The 14,861-nt window shown below is 55.1% G+C and overlaps 2 protein-coding genes across 10 annotated transcripts in view; one reads left to right on the top strand and one right to left on the bottom strand.

The window, feature by feature from the left end:
* Nucleotides 1-14,861, top strand: part of RIPK3 (receptor interacting serine/threonine kinase 3) — a 31,628-nt gene that overhangs the window by 682 nt on the left and 16,085 nt on the right. For 7 of the 9 annotated variants that reach the window (XR_016443058.1, XM_090052694.1, XM_090052693.1 and 4 more), the window contains exon 2: nucleotides 13,446-13,492. The exons of the other annotated variants lie outside the window; for them this stretch is intronic. The gene's annotated coding sequence lies outside the window, so the exon portion shown is untranslated. The remainder of the gene's footprint in view (nucleotides 1-13,445; nucleotides 13,493-14,861) is intronic. 9 annotated transcript variants of the gene reach the window in all.
* On the bottom strand, nucleotides 1,380-14,676 carry NFATC4 (nuclear factor of activated T cells 4). Its single transcript, XM_090052685.1, has 10 exons — nucleotides 14,241-14,676; nucleotides 11,039-11,960; nucleotides 9,689-9,851; nucleotides 6,257-6,456; nucleotides 5,493-5,665; nucleotides 4,888-5,028; nucleotides 4,490-4,545; nucleotides 3,544-3,670; nucleotides 2,847-3,395; nucleotides 1,380-2,668 (listed from the first exon to the last, which is right to left on the bottom strand). The coding sequence occupies exons 1-10, from the start codon at nucleotides 14,335-14,337 to the stop codon at nucleotides 2,601-2,603; spliced, it is 2,496 nt and encodes an 831-aa protein (XP_089908811.1). The 5' UTR covers nucleotides 14,338-14,676; the 3' UTR covers nucleotides 1,380-2,600.

The raw sequence follows: 14,861 nt of genomic DNA, 5'->3' as shown, positions 1-14,861 counted from the left end.
GGTTGGAAGGGACCTTTGTCTAGTCCAACCCCCTGCTCAAAGTAGAACCACCCCCAACTAGATCATCCCAGCCAAGGCTTTGACTAGTTGGGTCTTAAAGACCTCCAAGGATGGAGACTCCACCACCTCTCTGGGTAACTTGTTCCAGTGTTTTACTACCCTCCTAGTGAGAAAATTCTTCCTAATATGCAACCTAAACTTCCCTTGCTGCAACTTAGCTCCTTGTTCTGTCATCTGCCACCACTGAGAACAGCCCAGCTCTGTCCTCTTTGCAGAAGAGAGGACTGAGAGGGGATTAAATAGCAGCCTTCAACTCCCTGAAGGTGGTTCAGACTAAATAAGCCCCGTTCCCTTACTCTGTCTTCATTAGTCATGTCCCCCAGCCCCCAAACCCTTTTTGTTTCCCTCTGCTGGACTCTCTCCAATTTGTCCAACTCTTTTCTGTAGTGGGGGGCCCAAAACTGAACACAGTACTCCAGTTGCCGCCTCACCAGTGCTGAATAACGGGGAGTAATCACTTCCTTTGATCTACTGGCAACACACCTACCAATGCAGGATGCTGTTAGCCTTCTTGGCAACAAGGGCACACTGTTGGTTCACCCATCTTATTGTCTACTGTAACCCCCCAGGTCCTTTGCTGCAGAGCTGCTGCCCAGCCAGTCACCCCCCAGCCTGTACCGGTGCATGGGATTGTTCTGTCCTAAGTGCAGGACTTTGCACTTGTCCTTGTTGAACCTCATGAGATTTCTTTTGGCCCAATCCTCCAATTTGTCTAGGTCACTCTGAATCCTAGCCCTACCCTCCAGTGTATCTACTACTCCCCCCAGCTTGATGTTCTTTGCAAACTTGCTGAGGGTGCACCCCATCCCATCTTCCAGATCATTAGTGAAGACACTGAACAAAACTGACCCCTGGGGAACTCCACTTGATACCACCAGTTAGACATTGAGCCGCTGATTACCACCCTCTGAGCCCACTGTTCCAGCCAGTTTTCTGTCTACCTTACAGTCCATTCATCCAGGCTGTACTTCCTTAGCTTGCCTGCAAGAATGTTTTGGGGGGCCATATCAAAAGCCTTGCTAAAATCAAGGTAAACCACATCCCTTGTTCACCCTGCATCCACAAAACCAGTCATCTCATCATAGAAGGCAATCAGGTTGATGAAGCATGACTTGCTCTTGGTGAATCCATGCTGAGTGTTCCTAATCAACCTTTTTTCTCTTCCAAGTGCTTAGAAAAGGATTCCTTCCCAGCTCCACCTCCATTCTCCCTCCACTAGAGCCACTGCCAGGCCCACTCCCATCCCCTCCTCCCCTTCCCCTAGCTTCCTGCCCCTGCATCCTTTCCCCCTCCTATTTTTTCCCACTGAAACCTCCACCCCTCCCCTCCTTCCTCACCACTGCCCTGATTCCACCCCCTCCAGTCAGATGCCCTTAAAGTATTAGGCTTTCTTTATTTCTTTTTTAGATCCATTTATTTCAATACAAAAAAACAACTGGGAAAAAGATGGGGGGTGGTGGTGGGGACGGAAGACAATAAAAAAAAAATAGATATAACCCACCACCCTCTGAGCTTCCCTCAAAAAAAGAAAGGGGCTGCAACTGGAGGGCACAGAATAGGAAGGAGAGAGGTGAGTCCATGCCACATGCTCATAACTCCCTATAACATACTTGCCCCTCCCCCAGTCCATGGGGTCTGCTAAGGGCTTCAATGCCTCCCCTCCCTCCAAAATGGGATGGGACAACCTGACTCCTCCAGTTCACCACATGCATTTCCTCCCCTTGGTCTTTGCCCCTCCTGTGCCCACCTTGCCCCCAACTCTACTCCCCCTTAAACAGATCATTCCCTCTCTGAGTGAGTAGAGGGCTCCCCACTATGGGCATTGGAAATAGGGGTGTTCACAGGGTTCCCACTAGGGAAAGAAACCTCACACATGGCCCAATTGTGGGGCAGAAGGCTTTGCCCACTGTTCAGGTTGAGGGACAACACGGTGGGATGTTGGGGGTGACATCCCCATCTCCCACCCCCACCCTGCCCTGCAGTGGGGGCTAAGTACAGTGGGGGCAGGAAATGGGATAGCATTATTGGGGAGCTATGCGGTAGGATGGAAAAGCTTCCAGAGTTATCCATCTCCAGCAGAGGTGGAAAGGGACCAACAGATAGATGGAGGAATGGACAAATGTCTGTGAATAAATTTGGAGGAATAGATGGAGGGAACTGTTCTGGTATAAAGGGATGGATGGATGAGAGTAAGCAAGCTTGGATGGATGGATGGATAAATAAGGGGAAGGGAGTAAAACTGGATGGATGGAGAGAGAGATGAAGATAACCATGGATGGATGAAACTGAGCTGTGATGGAATCGAAGGGCTGGATGAATATGGGTCTACTAGAAAGGAGGGAGGAAAGGGTAAGTTTGGATGGATGGATGGAGCTTAGACAGACAGACCTTAAGCAGGCAGGCTGACAGACTCGCCTGCCCCGTGCTGCCCAGGCCTTGCTTTCCAGCTCTAATGCCCCCACCTCGCTGGCTGGCTGGCTGAGCTGGGTCAGCTCTGGGGGGTCTCTTTGCCCAAGAAGCACCCAGGAGAGGCTATAGTCTCAGCTGCCCCTGCCCTCACAAGGTGGCTCAGGGAAGTCACTCAGGTCTCTGCCGATGATCTCAGTCACTGGGGGGGGAGAGAGGGGAGGAGAGAAAGGGTGAGGTGACCCATCAGGGACATATGGTCCCTTGCTTCTAAGACAAAAGGCCCCCATGTCCCACTCCCCAGCATCAGAGTCTACTTTCCCATCAACGTGGGGCTTGCTGGGAGCTGAGGCCCACTAGAGGGGAGCATGCCCTCTTACCTTCCTCCAGCGTGATGCCCTGGATGGGCAGGCTCTCCCGGAAAGCTGCCCGGTATCCACTTCCACTGGGCTTCTCCAGCACCGCACTGTCTGCCGACTCTGCCTCCCCCCATTCAGGAGTCCTAGCTCCCCCCTGCTCCCCTGGAGGCTGTGCGGGGGTGAGCTGGGTGGGGGGCTGGAAGTGGGGCGAGCGGTAGCCAAGTGGGTGAAAGGGTGGAGGCACTGTGAGCCTGGGTCCCCCATATTGCTCTACTGGGGGGTAGCGGAGAGGGGGCTCAGGGGAGAGGCAGTGGCGATAGGGTGGGGAGAGGGTGACCAGATGGGGTCCATCGGGGTATGGAGAAGGTGCCCCGTAGCCTGTGGGGGAGTAGCTGGCCCCATAGGGAGTGCTTTCAGGGTAGCAGGGGAAGGGGGGTCGGCTGGGGGAGAAATCCATGTCCCTGGGGATCTCTGGGGAATAGGGAGAGCTGTGGGGGGGCCCTGGGGAAGGGGAGCCAGGGGGGAAGCCTCGGAGTGGGGAGTCTGGCGATGGTTCCTCCTTGAATATCACTGTGGGGGGAAGAGGGGTTTAGAGATGAATAAATATTTCTGCCCCCCCCCGAAGGCAGCCCCTCTTCCCTCCCCCACACCCATCTCTCCTGCCTCTATCCTTATCTCCCCTCCTTCCTACCATCCCCATGTCCCCCAACACACTCACTGGGCAGGTACTTGAAGGACTGGGTGGGGCTGCGTTTCCGACGCCCATTGGAGACGTAGAAATAGGCCTGGACAGGACGGGACACCCGGGTATTGTTGTATTCAGGGACCGTGAGGGTCAGTGTGGTCTAGTGGGAGAAGAGAAGAGTGGTGAAGCACCAGAGGGGCATCTAAAAAGGCAATTCACTTGAGGGACCCAGATCCAGAGAGATCCTGTCCAGATTTTCCCTCCTATCCATTCTGTTCCTCTGGGAGTGGATCCATGGCAGGATTTCCACTACCCTCACACCACTACTTTGGATAGATTCAATATGGACTTTCTCCTGTATCAACCCCACTCCCACCAAACTGATCCAGTTCAGGATTTCTGCCAGCCACACCCCCTTCAACCTAGGGGGAATCCAGCACAGGATTTCTGCATTGCCATCGAAGGGTGTCTAGATCCACAGTCCAAGGTTTCTGGAGTCTCTGCCTGCTTCCCCCCCAGGCAGATCCAGCCCAGGAATTCCCCCACCCCGCCCAGGCACTACCCAGGCTAGGTGCAACTGGGCTGGGATTTTCTCCACACCCCTGCCCTCTTTTTAGGAGGAAGTTCAAGGCTCGGATTATCCCACCCCTGCATGCATGCATGAACACCGGCCTGGATTTCCCACCAAACAGCCCTATTTCCACTAGGTGGAATCAGGCTGAGACTTCCCCAACTCCCACCTCTGTTCCCCCAGGGGTATCTGGTCCAGAAGCTTCCTCCATCTGCCCACTTCTCCCTACATTCAGTCAGTCCAGGACTTCCCCCATGATGGCCCCTAAGTGCAGTTAGTCCAGGATTTCTGCCTAGCCACACTTTTTCCCCAGGTGGATCCAAAACCCGATCCAGCATGGGTGCATCCAGTCCAGGATCCCTTTGCCTCCACCCACTCTCAAGAGGCTCCAACCCGTCTTTTCCATACCTCATTGCTCTTGAGCCGATTGATGCAAGCCTCCTCTTCCCATTGGAGCTTCCCATCTGCAACCAGAGGAGATAGGATCAGAGGCCCCAAGGGGCGGAGCCTCCAAAGGCAGGGATGGGGGAGGACGGATGGGGTGGGGAAACAGGGAGGGGTGTTGGAGAGATAGGAGGGGGGTTCCCTGGGAGAGGGACTGGTGGAGGCAAGAAAGTGGAGGGAGCTATGAGGTGGGGATGGGACAGTAGGGAGCACGGAGATCTCAGGATAACTGGGGCAGGGACTGATGAAGTCTGCTTATCACGTGGGGGGAGGACAAAGAGGTCCTGGGATATCTCTAGGGTCTGGAGAGTAGATGATGGGGTCAGGGGGTGCATGGGGGTTACCTGGGGTGGGTCACTCACCAGGACCCCTCTCAATGAAGATGACCTTAGAGTCGGGCAGGAAGTTGGCACCAGCCAGCACCATTTCTTCTCCACCATGCACTGATCCTGCACTGATGCTGCAGCTCTCCACCTGGGGCAGCTCCTGAGCCGAGCGCTGGGCTGGGGGTAAGAGGCAGTCTGAGGCCCAGGCCAATGGCATTGCTACCCTCCCCATAGCTACTATCAGGTACAAGTCCCTACCCTAGCAGCACCCAAGGGAAATACCCACGGCACACCCAGTGGGACCAACCTCTAGTACTAGTCCCATTACCCCAGCACAGATATCCACCCACAGGCTACCCTACTGGGGATACTGGCTCTCTAGGTCCTTGCAAAACTGCCCACTCCTAGTAGAGTGCCATAATGGGGACCTGGCTCCGTGATTCCTGGGCATGCCCCCATAGTGTACCCACCTCACCCATCACAGGGATCCCCCCATGAAACTAGGCACTCTGCAGCAGGATCCCTAAGGGGTGCCTGCTTCATACAATCTGCCGCCACCATGAGCTATCTCACCTCCCCTCTCCCAGCACGCTCCTCAGGGGAGCATGCCCACAGCCTCCCCCTAGTAGCAGTGCACTCACAGCACTCAATGGGGACTGAGGCCACCTGGATGGAGACCACCTTGCCATTGCCCTGGGGCACGTGGACCCGGAAGACTAGCCGGACCCTCGTATTCTTCCGTCCAATATCAGTCTCGCCCTTCCGCAGCTCAATGTCTGAATTACGCAGCTTCAGGATCCCTGCACAGTCAATGCTGGGGTAGGGGTAAATGGGCAGTGAGGGGGTAGTCGCTGGAACAGGGGAGTCCCCTACATCCCTACCCATTTACCCTTTGCTAATTTACCCTTCACCTTGGAGAGTTCATTTACCCTTTGCCATTTATCACCCCCTGGGCCCTGGAAATCCCGGAGCTGGAATATTATACACTGGAGCTCCTGAGCCACTTATCTGGGGCAAAAACCCAGAATGGGCTCTGTTGTGGGCCCCACCTCAGAGGGACAGAAATCCTAGCTTTTCCCTGGTACTGGATTATGGCCCCAACCATGGCATGGATCTGGGACTGTAGTTTTGTTGGGGGGGAAATCAGTACAGAAAACTTGGCATCAGGTTTATGTGCCCTCCCCACTCCCGGATTGGACTCTGGGTGCCATACCTCCCATCCCCAAAACGGGGAAAAATCTGGGAATGGGGATCTGTTGGGGGTAGGGTTATGTCCATGGGGATGGGAGCATCATGCCGCCACCTCCGCATAGGTACTAAACCAAGAACTGGATCTCATTCCTCCACAGAAATGGACTCGGGCATGGGGAGAAAACCCAGAAGGGGACCACTCCCCAGGACTCACTTGGCAGCCATGTTGTTCTCGGGGAGCAAGGACATTTCAAGCACCTTGGTGCTGTTGACAATAGTCTCATAGCTGGCGGTAGCCACCATCTTGCCAGTGATCCGGTGGACCTGGTAGAAGGCATGGGGCCGCAGGTTGCGCTCGTCAGCAGTCCCAATGAACATCTGCAGGGTCAGCGGCTTCTCATCATAGCCCAGGAGCTGTTACACAGGGGGTTGGAAATGGAAGAGAGGACCCAGGTCAGGATCCATTTGCCAATGGAGTCTGATCTGCTCCCCCTGGGATCTACTGTCCTGGTTATTCCAGTGAGAGGGTGATCTGGGAATCCTAGGATGGATTTCCCCAAAGGAAGTGGGAGAGGTAGGAAAAATGTGGATTGGATCCCCCCACCCAATTTTTGAGCAGAGTCAGTGAAGGGAATACTCCATCTAGAGATTGGCCTCTCATCCAATCTTGTCAGCATAGTAAAGGGAGCAGTCCTTTGGGAATAGGAGAGCACATGGAAGCCCTGGATTAAGTAATCCATTGCAGGGAGAGGGCACGCAGGGAAAACCTGGATTGGTTCCCCGAAGGGGAATAAGAGCGGGGGCAGGCAAAACTCAAATTGGGTTAACCGTGGAATGAAGGCAAGGAGTGGGAAGAAAAACCCAGGGAAATCCTGGGCTGGATTCCTTTCACTTTGGAGATGTTGGGTTTGCCTTATTCCAGGGAGAAAAACAGTGATGGAGGGGGGGCAATGTAGGAGCCTTGCGTGACTCAGTTTCTCTCCCTTAAGAGCACTTGGGTTGGAGCATAGCCGCATTGCGTGTCTGGCCCCCGACGCACACTCCGGAGCCTGGCGGCTGGCCCGGCCCAGCCAGGGCGGGGCGACGTCAGTGGTTCGGTGGTCTGGCCCCAGGGCCAGCCCAGATGTTTTTGATCAGTGGCTAGGATGCACAGCTGGACTCAATTGGAGCAAGGGAAGGAATAACAGGGAGGAAAAATAACCCTTTTGCTTCACCTCCCTTTGGGTTGTGCGAAATGGAATATTCTGGGCAGGCAGGGGCTGAGGGGGGGTAGTGGGGATGAGTGGTTTCCCCCCTCCCCTCCTTCCTACCCTCCCCCCGCATCCCCCCAACCTGCACACAAGATGGAAGGAGCCTGCCAGGAAGAAGGGCACCAGGTCTTACATGCATATGCAACCTTACCTACTAAAAACACTTGCACAACCACACCTACTTTGCGCGCGCACACACACACACACACACACACATGCATATGACCCTACCTACTAAATCAACACCCCCACCTACTGCTGCACACTCACAACTCCATCCCCACTTATTACACCCACAAATCAGTTCCCACTCATTATACTCTGTACACATGTGCACACAACTCTACATACTAAATACACGCACAGCTCTGACTATACCATGTACACAAACTCTGGCTCCATAGAAACATGTTTTTAGCCCTGATCCATACCAACACACACACCACCCTTGCCCACTAAATAAGTACACATGGACAACACCTCCCATTACCCACATTTACATAAGCCTTTCCCACCATGCACAAACACAACTACATATACACAACTTCTCATTCCTTACACACACACACACACACCCCCCCCCCATTCCCAGCCACTCTGTGCACACACAGAAAACACGCATAATCCTACCACTATGCACAAGCACGTGCAATCCCACCCACTCCACACAAATATTCTACTCCACTCCCACCAACCACACACACGCATATGCAAACAATGAACCCACTCCATGTGCCCAGAAACAAGTATGCATCCTCTCCAAACATCTCCACACACAAACTACATTGCAACCCACATATAGACTACTCCCATCCCCATAGACATGACCCCATCCGCCACAGATCTCCATCCTCCAGGGGTGTGTGTGTGCGCGCACGCATGCACATATTCTTGTTGCCCCTTGCTGGAGGAGCAGAGCCCTGTGGTCTGTGTGTGTGTTTAGAGTCTCTGTATATGCATGTTTATGTGTGCATGCATGGATGCTTTTGGACACACATGCATGTGTGTTTGTGTGTGTCTTGGGCGGTGTTTGTGTGTGGATGTGTGTATACATGTGCATTTGCAGATTACAGGGGCTGTTTGTGCATGTGTGCATGCGCCCTGAGCTCTGTGTTTATGTGTGTGTGGTGTGTGTGTGCAGGCCAGTCTCTGTGCTGGAGCGTGGGAAAGGACACCCCTGCTCCCATGTAGACTCCCAGGATCCCTCCTCCACTGCCTGCTGCAGCCCTGGCTACAGTTGGACTGCAGGGGGAGGGGCAGTATCTAGTGGGGAGGTGGATGAGGTACCCATGCACACAACACAACATGCACAGGCTGATTCTCATGCTCCCAGTATCCCTCCCCTAGTCCAACCCAGACCCCTGTAGACACACATACATGCACACAAATGCTCATGGATAAACCCCTCCCCCTTCCCCCTGCACCATACACCAACCCATATTTCCTCTACACACAAACAATACACATGTGCACACACATACAGACTGACCCCCACCCAATGTCCCAACCTACATACTTTTGACACATGCATGCCCACATAACGCCCCCCCCCCAATCCTACCCAGCTCCTCCGTTGAGATGCACACAGACCACCACATTCACACAGACTGATTCCCTCCAACCATCACACACACAAAAACACTAACACAGGCACGCATTCTTATGTACAATATCTCCCCTTCCCGGCATATCCAGCCCAGGCACACACAAGCACACATAAACACATGCACACGCTGCTTCCCCCCACAACAAATCCAACCCAGATTCTATTTAGATACACACACACAATCCTCTGAACCAATATACACCTAGAGAACAATACACATGTACACCGACCACCCCCTTGCTGAGTGCATCCAAACCAAATACCCCCTACATACATGTGCATACACACATCTTCCCACACTGCGTTTTCTGGACTTGATCACAGGGTGGCCCAAATAGGGCTCTGGAGCCCAGCCCAACCAACCATAGGCATGGGAGGTGGGGATCCCAAGGAAGGAAGGAAGAAAGAAGCTTGATAGTGAACGAATGAATGGAAGCTCAGAGAAAGGGGGCAGAGGAAGGGGTAGGGAGGGGACAGACAGCCAAGGGACAGAGAGATGGAAGGGGAGATAGAGAACAGACAAGCGATCAAACCCAACAGTGGAACAGATGGACTTTTCCCCGAAACCCATTCCTCCACATCTGTGCCTGGCCTTGCAATGTCAAATGTTACTCAGTAACTCCTGGGACACCCCTGTCCATATTCATGAGTGCAGTCCTTGGGGTGGGATGGGGGTGGGCAGATATCCAGCCTGTTGTACCTCCCTGGCACATCCTCTCCTTCCACTCCCCGGGTAGACCCAGAGAGAGGGGAGCCTTCCCACACCAGCCCTTCCTGTCCCTCCAGCTACCTTCACCACAGGGTGCCCCCCTGGGGCGGCCTTCACTGCCCCCCGGCTACCCTCAGTCTCGTAATGGGCACGGTGGTGGCTTCGCGGCTGGACTTCAATCTTCAGCTCATACTGCTCATACTGGCTGGGCAGGGGCCAGTCCAGGGGAGGAAGAGCTGACGACCTAAGGGGCAGATCAGAGAAGACGTGTCTCCAAGGCACTCTGTCCTGGAGGGGGACCATGCTGCAGGCAGAAGGGTGGGGGAGCTGGTTAGGGGGCATGGGACTGTGCTGCAGGGACCATGACCAGGGGCTTGAATATGTGGCACTGTGCTATAGGATGTGGGGCAGGGATTCAGTAGTAGGAACCGTTGCAGTGTGGGGGAGAATCATAGGCTGTGCTATTCTGGAAGTGGCAGGTTGAGGGGGCTAGTAGGGCAAGCCATGCTGGAGGCAGAGGTGTGTTGGAGGGGTGAGGTAGGGGATGCCATGCTACAACGAGCAGGGAAAGGAGGAGCAGGGGGCACGCTGTATGGAAGAGGGCAAGGGGAGAAGTAAGGGATCAGGAATCAGTCAGGGGCACCAGGCTGCAAGGAGCAGGGCCGCAACTCAGCATGAGGGGAGCTGTGCTGCGGGTAGGGGAACTAGTAGGGGGCACTGTGTTGTAAACAGCAGTATAGGCGGTCAGTAGGGGGTGCTGTGCTGCAAGAGGTATTGCAAGGGTGAGGTGTGGAGGGCATGCTGCATAGGGGCACAGACAGGAGGGGTTTCTCCCCGCTCGGGCCACACCGCAGACATTTTCCAGCCCCATTTTCCCTTCAGAGGTCCGCGCAGCAAAGCTGGGAGCGGTGTTTATGCCAGTTCCCCATGTGCGTGCGGAGCCAGGGTCTGGGATCTGTAATTCAAGACACCGGCGCGTCTGACGTGGGGCTGGCTTGACAGCTTGTTATTATACAAAGGAGGCCTTGGCAGCCGAGGCAAAGGCCCAGGCAACCGCTGGCAAGAGGGAGCTGGCTGGCCCAGGGGGGTGAGATGGGGAGCAGGGCAGGGGTTTTTCCTCTCCACGGGCTGCCAACCCCAGGGCAGGAGGCACTGGCTGGCTTAGGGGGTGGGGAGCTTTCTTTAGGGAGTGCCAGCCTCAGAGTGAAGGAAGGATAGTTTGGGTTGGGAGTGGGGTGCAAGGCATTTTTCCTATCGGGGGTGCCACTACCATCATGCCCCACTGTGCAGGGGGTGGCTGGTGGGTATAGGGGGTAAGCATGGGGGGGTGTAGGGGATATGGCAGGGTGCAGAAAATGGCATGGATAGGGGCAGGGATGACTACGCTGTAGAAGGCGCCATTCCCTATCTCTCCCCATGGTGATGCGGTACCTGAAGATGGGGCTGTGTCCAGCGATCCGGGCCTTGGACCAGCCCAAGGGGGAGGGCACAGCCAGATAATCCATCCCTTCCTTCCGGGAGCCCCCAAATCCCGGCTCCTCCCCATTACATCCTCCCTCCTCCTTTCGTGTCAATGCCACCGTCTGCTCGGTGGAGGTCTTGCGTGCTTTCTGTGGGATGCTTTCCGGTGGGCGCTGCCCAGGTGCATCCTCCCCACCAGCCCCATCCGCTACTTCTGCTGTGCCCTCATCCCCCAGGCTCCCACGGCGAGAGAGGCAGGGCGAGGTGGATGAATGGGTCTCTGAGCTGGAGTAGCGCCGCTTGCCACAGGGAGAAGTAGGCCGTGGGGGCAGGGCCAGCCAGGCATCCTCTGCCCCACGGCCCCCGGTGTAGAGTGGCCAGGGATCCTCCATGGTGGCCCAGGGCTTGGGTGAGCCACAGGGTGAGCTGAGGGCAAATCTGGCTGCTGCTTCATTCAGCTCCCGTTCAACATCGTCACCAGCAGAGCAGTCATCGTCAGAGAAGAAGCTCCAGGGGGAGGCACTCCCACTGCTGGCAGGACTGGGGGTGAAGAAGCCAGAAGCTAGGGGGGCCTCGCGGTATGTCCCATAGGCTTCCAGGGAGAGGTAGTCACGGGGGGAGCAGTCCCAGTCCCCCCCACCGCCTGGGGAGATGGTGGTGATCTGGATGCTGGGGCACTCCAGCACGCGGGAGCCACCCCCGAGGCGGACCCGTCGGGCAGGCTGGCTCTCAAAGGTGTCATCCCGTGCAGGGCGGGGTGGAGGGGAGTGCATGCCAGCCCGGGGACCCCCTCCTGGGCGAGGTGGGCAAGGGATGCCCAGCGGGGAGGCATAGGCCGGGGGGTCTCCCAGCCCTAGGGTGCAGCAAGCAGGGAGGTCTTCGGCATCCAGATCTACAAGGAGAGAGGGCAACGGGTGAGAGATGAAATAGCGAAGGTTGTGTTGACAGACACGCACAAACACACATTCAGGCCCTTTTTCCTCCAGCAAAGGGCAGGAAGGACACCCATGCAGACAAGCACACATGCATACAGGTGAGGGCCTATCCCCTCCAGCCAGCAATAGCAAGGAAACACACATATACATACAAGTTTGCCTGTCCCCACCAGCAGGGGGGCAGGACAGATGGACACACACATGCAAGCACACACAGATGTGTGCACATGCTGTTCAGGATGTCATTCCCTCCCTTGGGGACACAGGCAAAATCTAATGCAGGCTAAAAGTCTCCTGCTGCTTAGAGGCCCCCCATCCTCATCACCCCCATGCACACACACTCAGTTTCAAGTGGACTAGAAAGTGTCCTGGGAGGTGCCAAGTTCATAGTCCTGGACTGAGGCATTTCCGAGGGGAGAGGGGCAAGAGTCTTGCGGGCAGAGCCGTCTGCTCCAGAAACCACGGGCAGGAAAATTCTTCTCCCCAAAGAAACAAATATTTGGAGAGACGCAAAGTAACTTGATCTGTACCAATTTGCAGCACTGAGAAACACCTGCTTCTAATTTAAAACCCTTTCTCTGCCCCTTTCATCATCCACTCCCTCAGCAGGAGGCTGTCGGCACCAGGATAGGGGACCCAGAGGAGGAACCTCCCCTGCAGCCAGCTCTCCTGCCCCACAGCCCTCACAGCGCCCCCCTGCTAAATCAAGCCAGGCTCTGCATGGGATCCCAGGTCCTACAGTCCTCCCCTGCTTGCCAAGGGATTGGGGCTCTGGCAGCACTGGCAGGCAATGGGGTCTGGAAACCTTCTCTTGAACTTGGCAGCAGCTCCTGGGCCTCAGTCTAGGCTCCACCCTCTGCAGTGGGTCAAACAACCCCAGTCTTTGGATGGGGGGGTAGGAAAGCTTGGGGAGAGGTTCTGGGGGGAGACATCTGAACACAATTAAAGGCACATTCCCCTCTGCTGGCAGGGCCCCACGGTGGCCATGGGAACACGGGGCACCCGGCCAGGAATGGCGTGGGGAGGGCTATTTTGGGGCAGTGGGAGGGGGTGGTACATTGGATTCTACAGGTTAAAACCATATGTCACAGACTGCCCTGCTCCTGCCCCAGGCCCTGTCCCATGGCCTGGTCCCAGCAGAACCAGAGGGGTCAGGTGAGAGTGCAGGACATCCATACACACCCTTTCTCTCACCTTTGACCAGACAGGCATATGCCCAAGAGGGGAGGGAGCCAAGATACGTCTCCTCTGCTGAGTTCCAAGCTTCCTACCATGCAGGAGTAGGGGGAGGAATTTGGGGCTGTGAGCTTCCCAACAGCAGTGGCCCAAATGAGGGCGGGGGGGGCGCAATTCTGGGCAGTGAGCGGGAGAGGAAAAGCACCTGGTTTCTGGCCCAGTGGGGATCCTGGTGCTACACTCCCATGAAGCATGTGTTCCCACAGTGCAAGATGTGCCATGGAGGGGGAAGAGATGACACCAAAGGAATGAGGTGGGTATGCACGCACAGATGTACATGGGCCCTTGCACATATAGGGCTCTCACATACAGGAATTGTGTGTGCATGTGCACACACACGGATTCTTGCACACAGGCTCTCACCAATATGGAAAGCCAACACACAAACATGGATTTCACACACATGCACATGTATGGATAGCCTGCCTATATGGGGTCTCAGGCACACGCATACATGCATAGGGATCACACAAAGCAGTTTTGCACACAAACAGGGATGTTACATATGCACACACACACAGGGACCTTAACACATAGGGATACCAGGAAAACACGTATGGACATGCATACACACAGATGTACCTTGCACGTGCTGAAAATCTCAAAAAAGAATTAGTGCACACACACTACTTGGAATTGTGCGCACACACAGCGTGGAACATCCTACACACTCAGGGATGTAGTTCACACACACAATCACTGAGACACACACATTCAGGCATCACAGGCTCTCCCACACACCTCGTTACCATGACCTTCATCATCGTTTTTAATACTGTTATTGTCTTAAGGATGCCCAGAGATGTCCCCTGGGATGGAGGGATGGAGACAGAGCCCCCAGCGGAAGAGATGCAGCCTCCCTCCCTTCATCCTTAATAGGACAAAACTTTCCATGCTCCTCGACTGATGGGAAAAAAAAAAGGAAGAAGAAAAAAATCCCCCCCGCTATCCCTTTCCATGACCCTTTAAGAGCAGTCCCCCCAAAATAGCCCACCCCTCACCTTCCAGCGACACCCCCATCCTCACAGGCTCCTTCTCCTCCTCCCCGAAAATCAGCTTGAACTCCAGGTCCTCGTCCTCGCAGCTGGCTGCCCCCATGGGAGAGGATGGACAGATGGCTGAGGTGGGGGTGTGTGGTGGAGCTGTGATGGGGGAACACGAAAAGGTGTCCCACAGTGACCCTCACCCCTTCTTCCACTCCTCCTTTCTCTCCTTCCCTTGCTCAGCCTCAATTTTTTTTCTCCCCTTTTACTATAAAAACTTCTCCCAAACTTTTTTTTCCCACCCATCAAGCCACGCCCCCATCTCCCCTTTCTCTCCTTCCCATTTGCCCACTGGAGATTCCCAGCCACGCCCCCTCCGCCCACAAAAATGTTAGGCCCTCCCCATAAAAAAACACTGAATGAGATGGGGGGGAGGGGAAAGAAAATTAGCCATGCCCCATTTTCCCTCCATCTCTCTCTCCAGAGGAATAGTTTCCCTGGTGCTGATTGGACAGCTGCCCGGGAACACCCCCACCCCACCCCCCCTTGCATCCCCCAATAGATTTCCTTTGGGTTTGGAGACTCTCCCAGCTGGAGATTTAAAGGAACAGGATCTCTCATTTAAATGTCTTTGTGGGG

This window comes from Crocodylus siamensis, chromosome 6 (genome assembly GCF_052110815.1).
Source record: "Crocodylus siamensis isolate JL-2025a chromosome 6, ASM5211081v1, whole genome shotgun sequence".
Taxonomy (NCBI): domain Eukaryota; kingdom Metazoa; phylum Chordata; order Crocodylia; family Crocodylidae; genus Crocodylus; species Crocodylus siamensis.
This window is presented reverse-complemented; position numbering and strand designations above follow the sequence as displayed.

Excerpts from the sequence above, each read along its gene's own strand:
- NFATC4 (XM_090052685.1), bottom strand. The coding sequence starts at position 14,337 with ATGGGGGCAGCCAGCTGCGAGGACGAGGACCTGGAGTTCAAGCTGATT. Across the intron at positions 5,666-6,256 it reads GAGAACAACATGGCTGCCAA|CATTGACTGTGCAGGGATCC; the intron begins GTGAGTCCTGGG and ends CCCCTACCCCAG. Across the intron at positions 3,671-4,489 it reads ATCGGCTCAAGAGCAATGAG|ACCACACTGACCCTCACGGT; the intron begins GTATGGAAAAGA and ends TTCTCCCACTAG.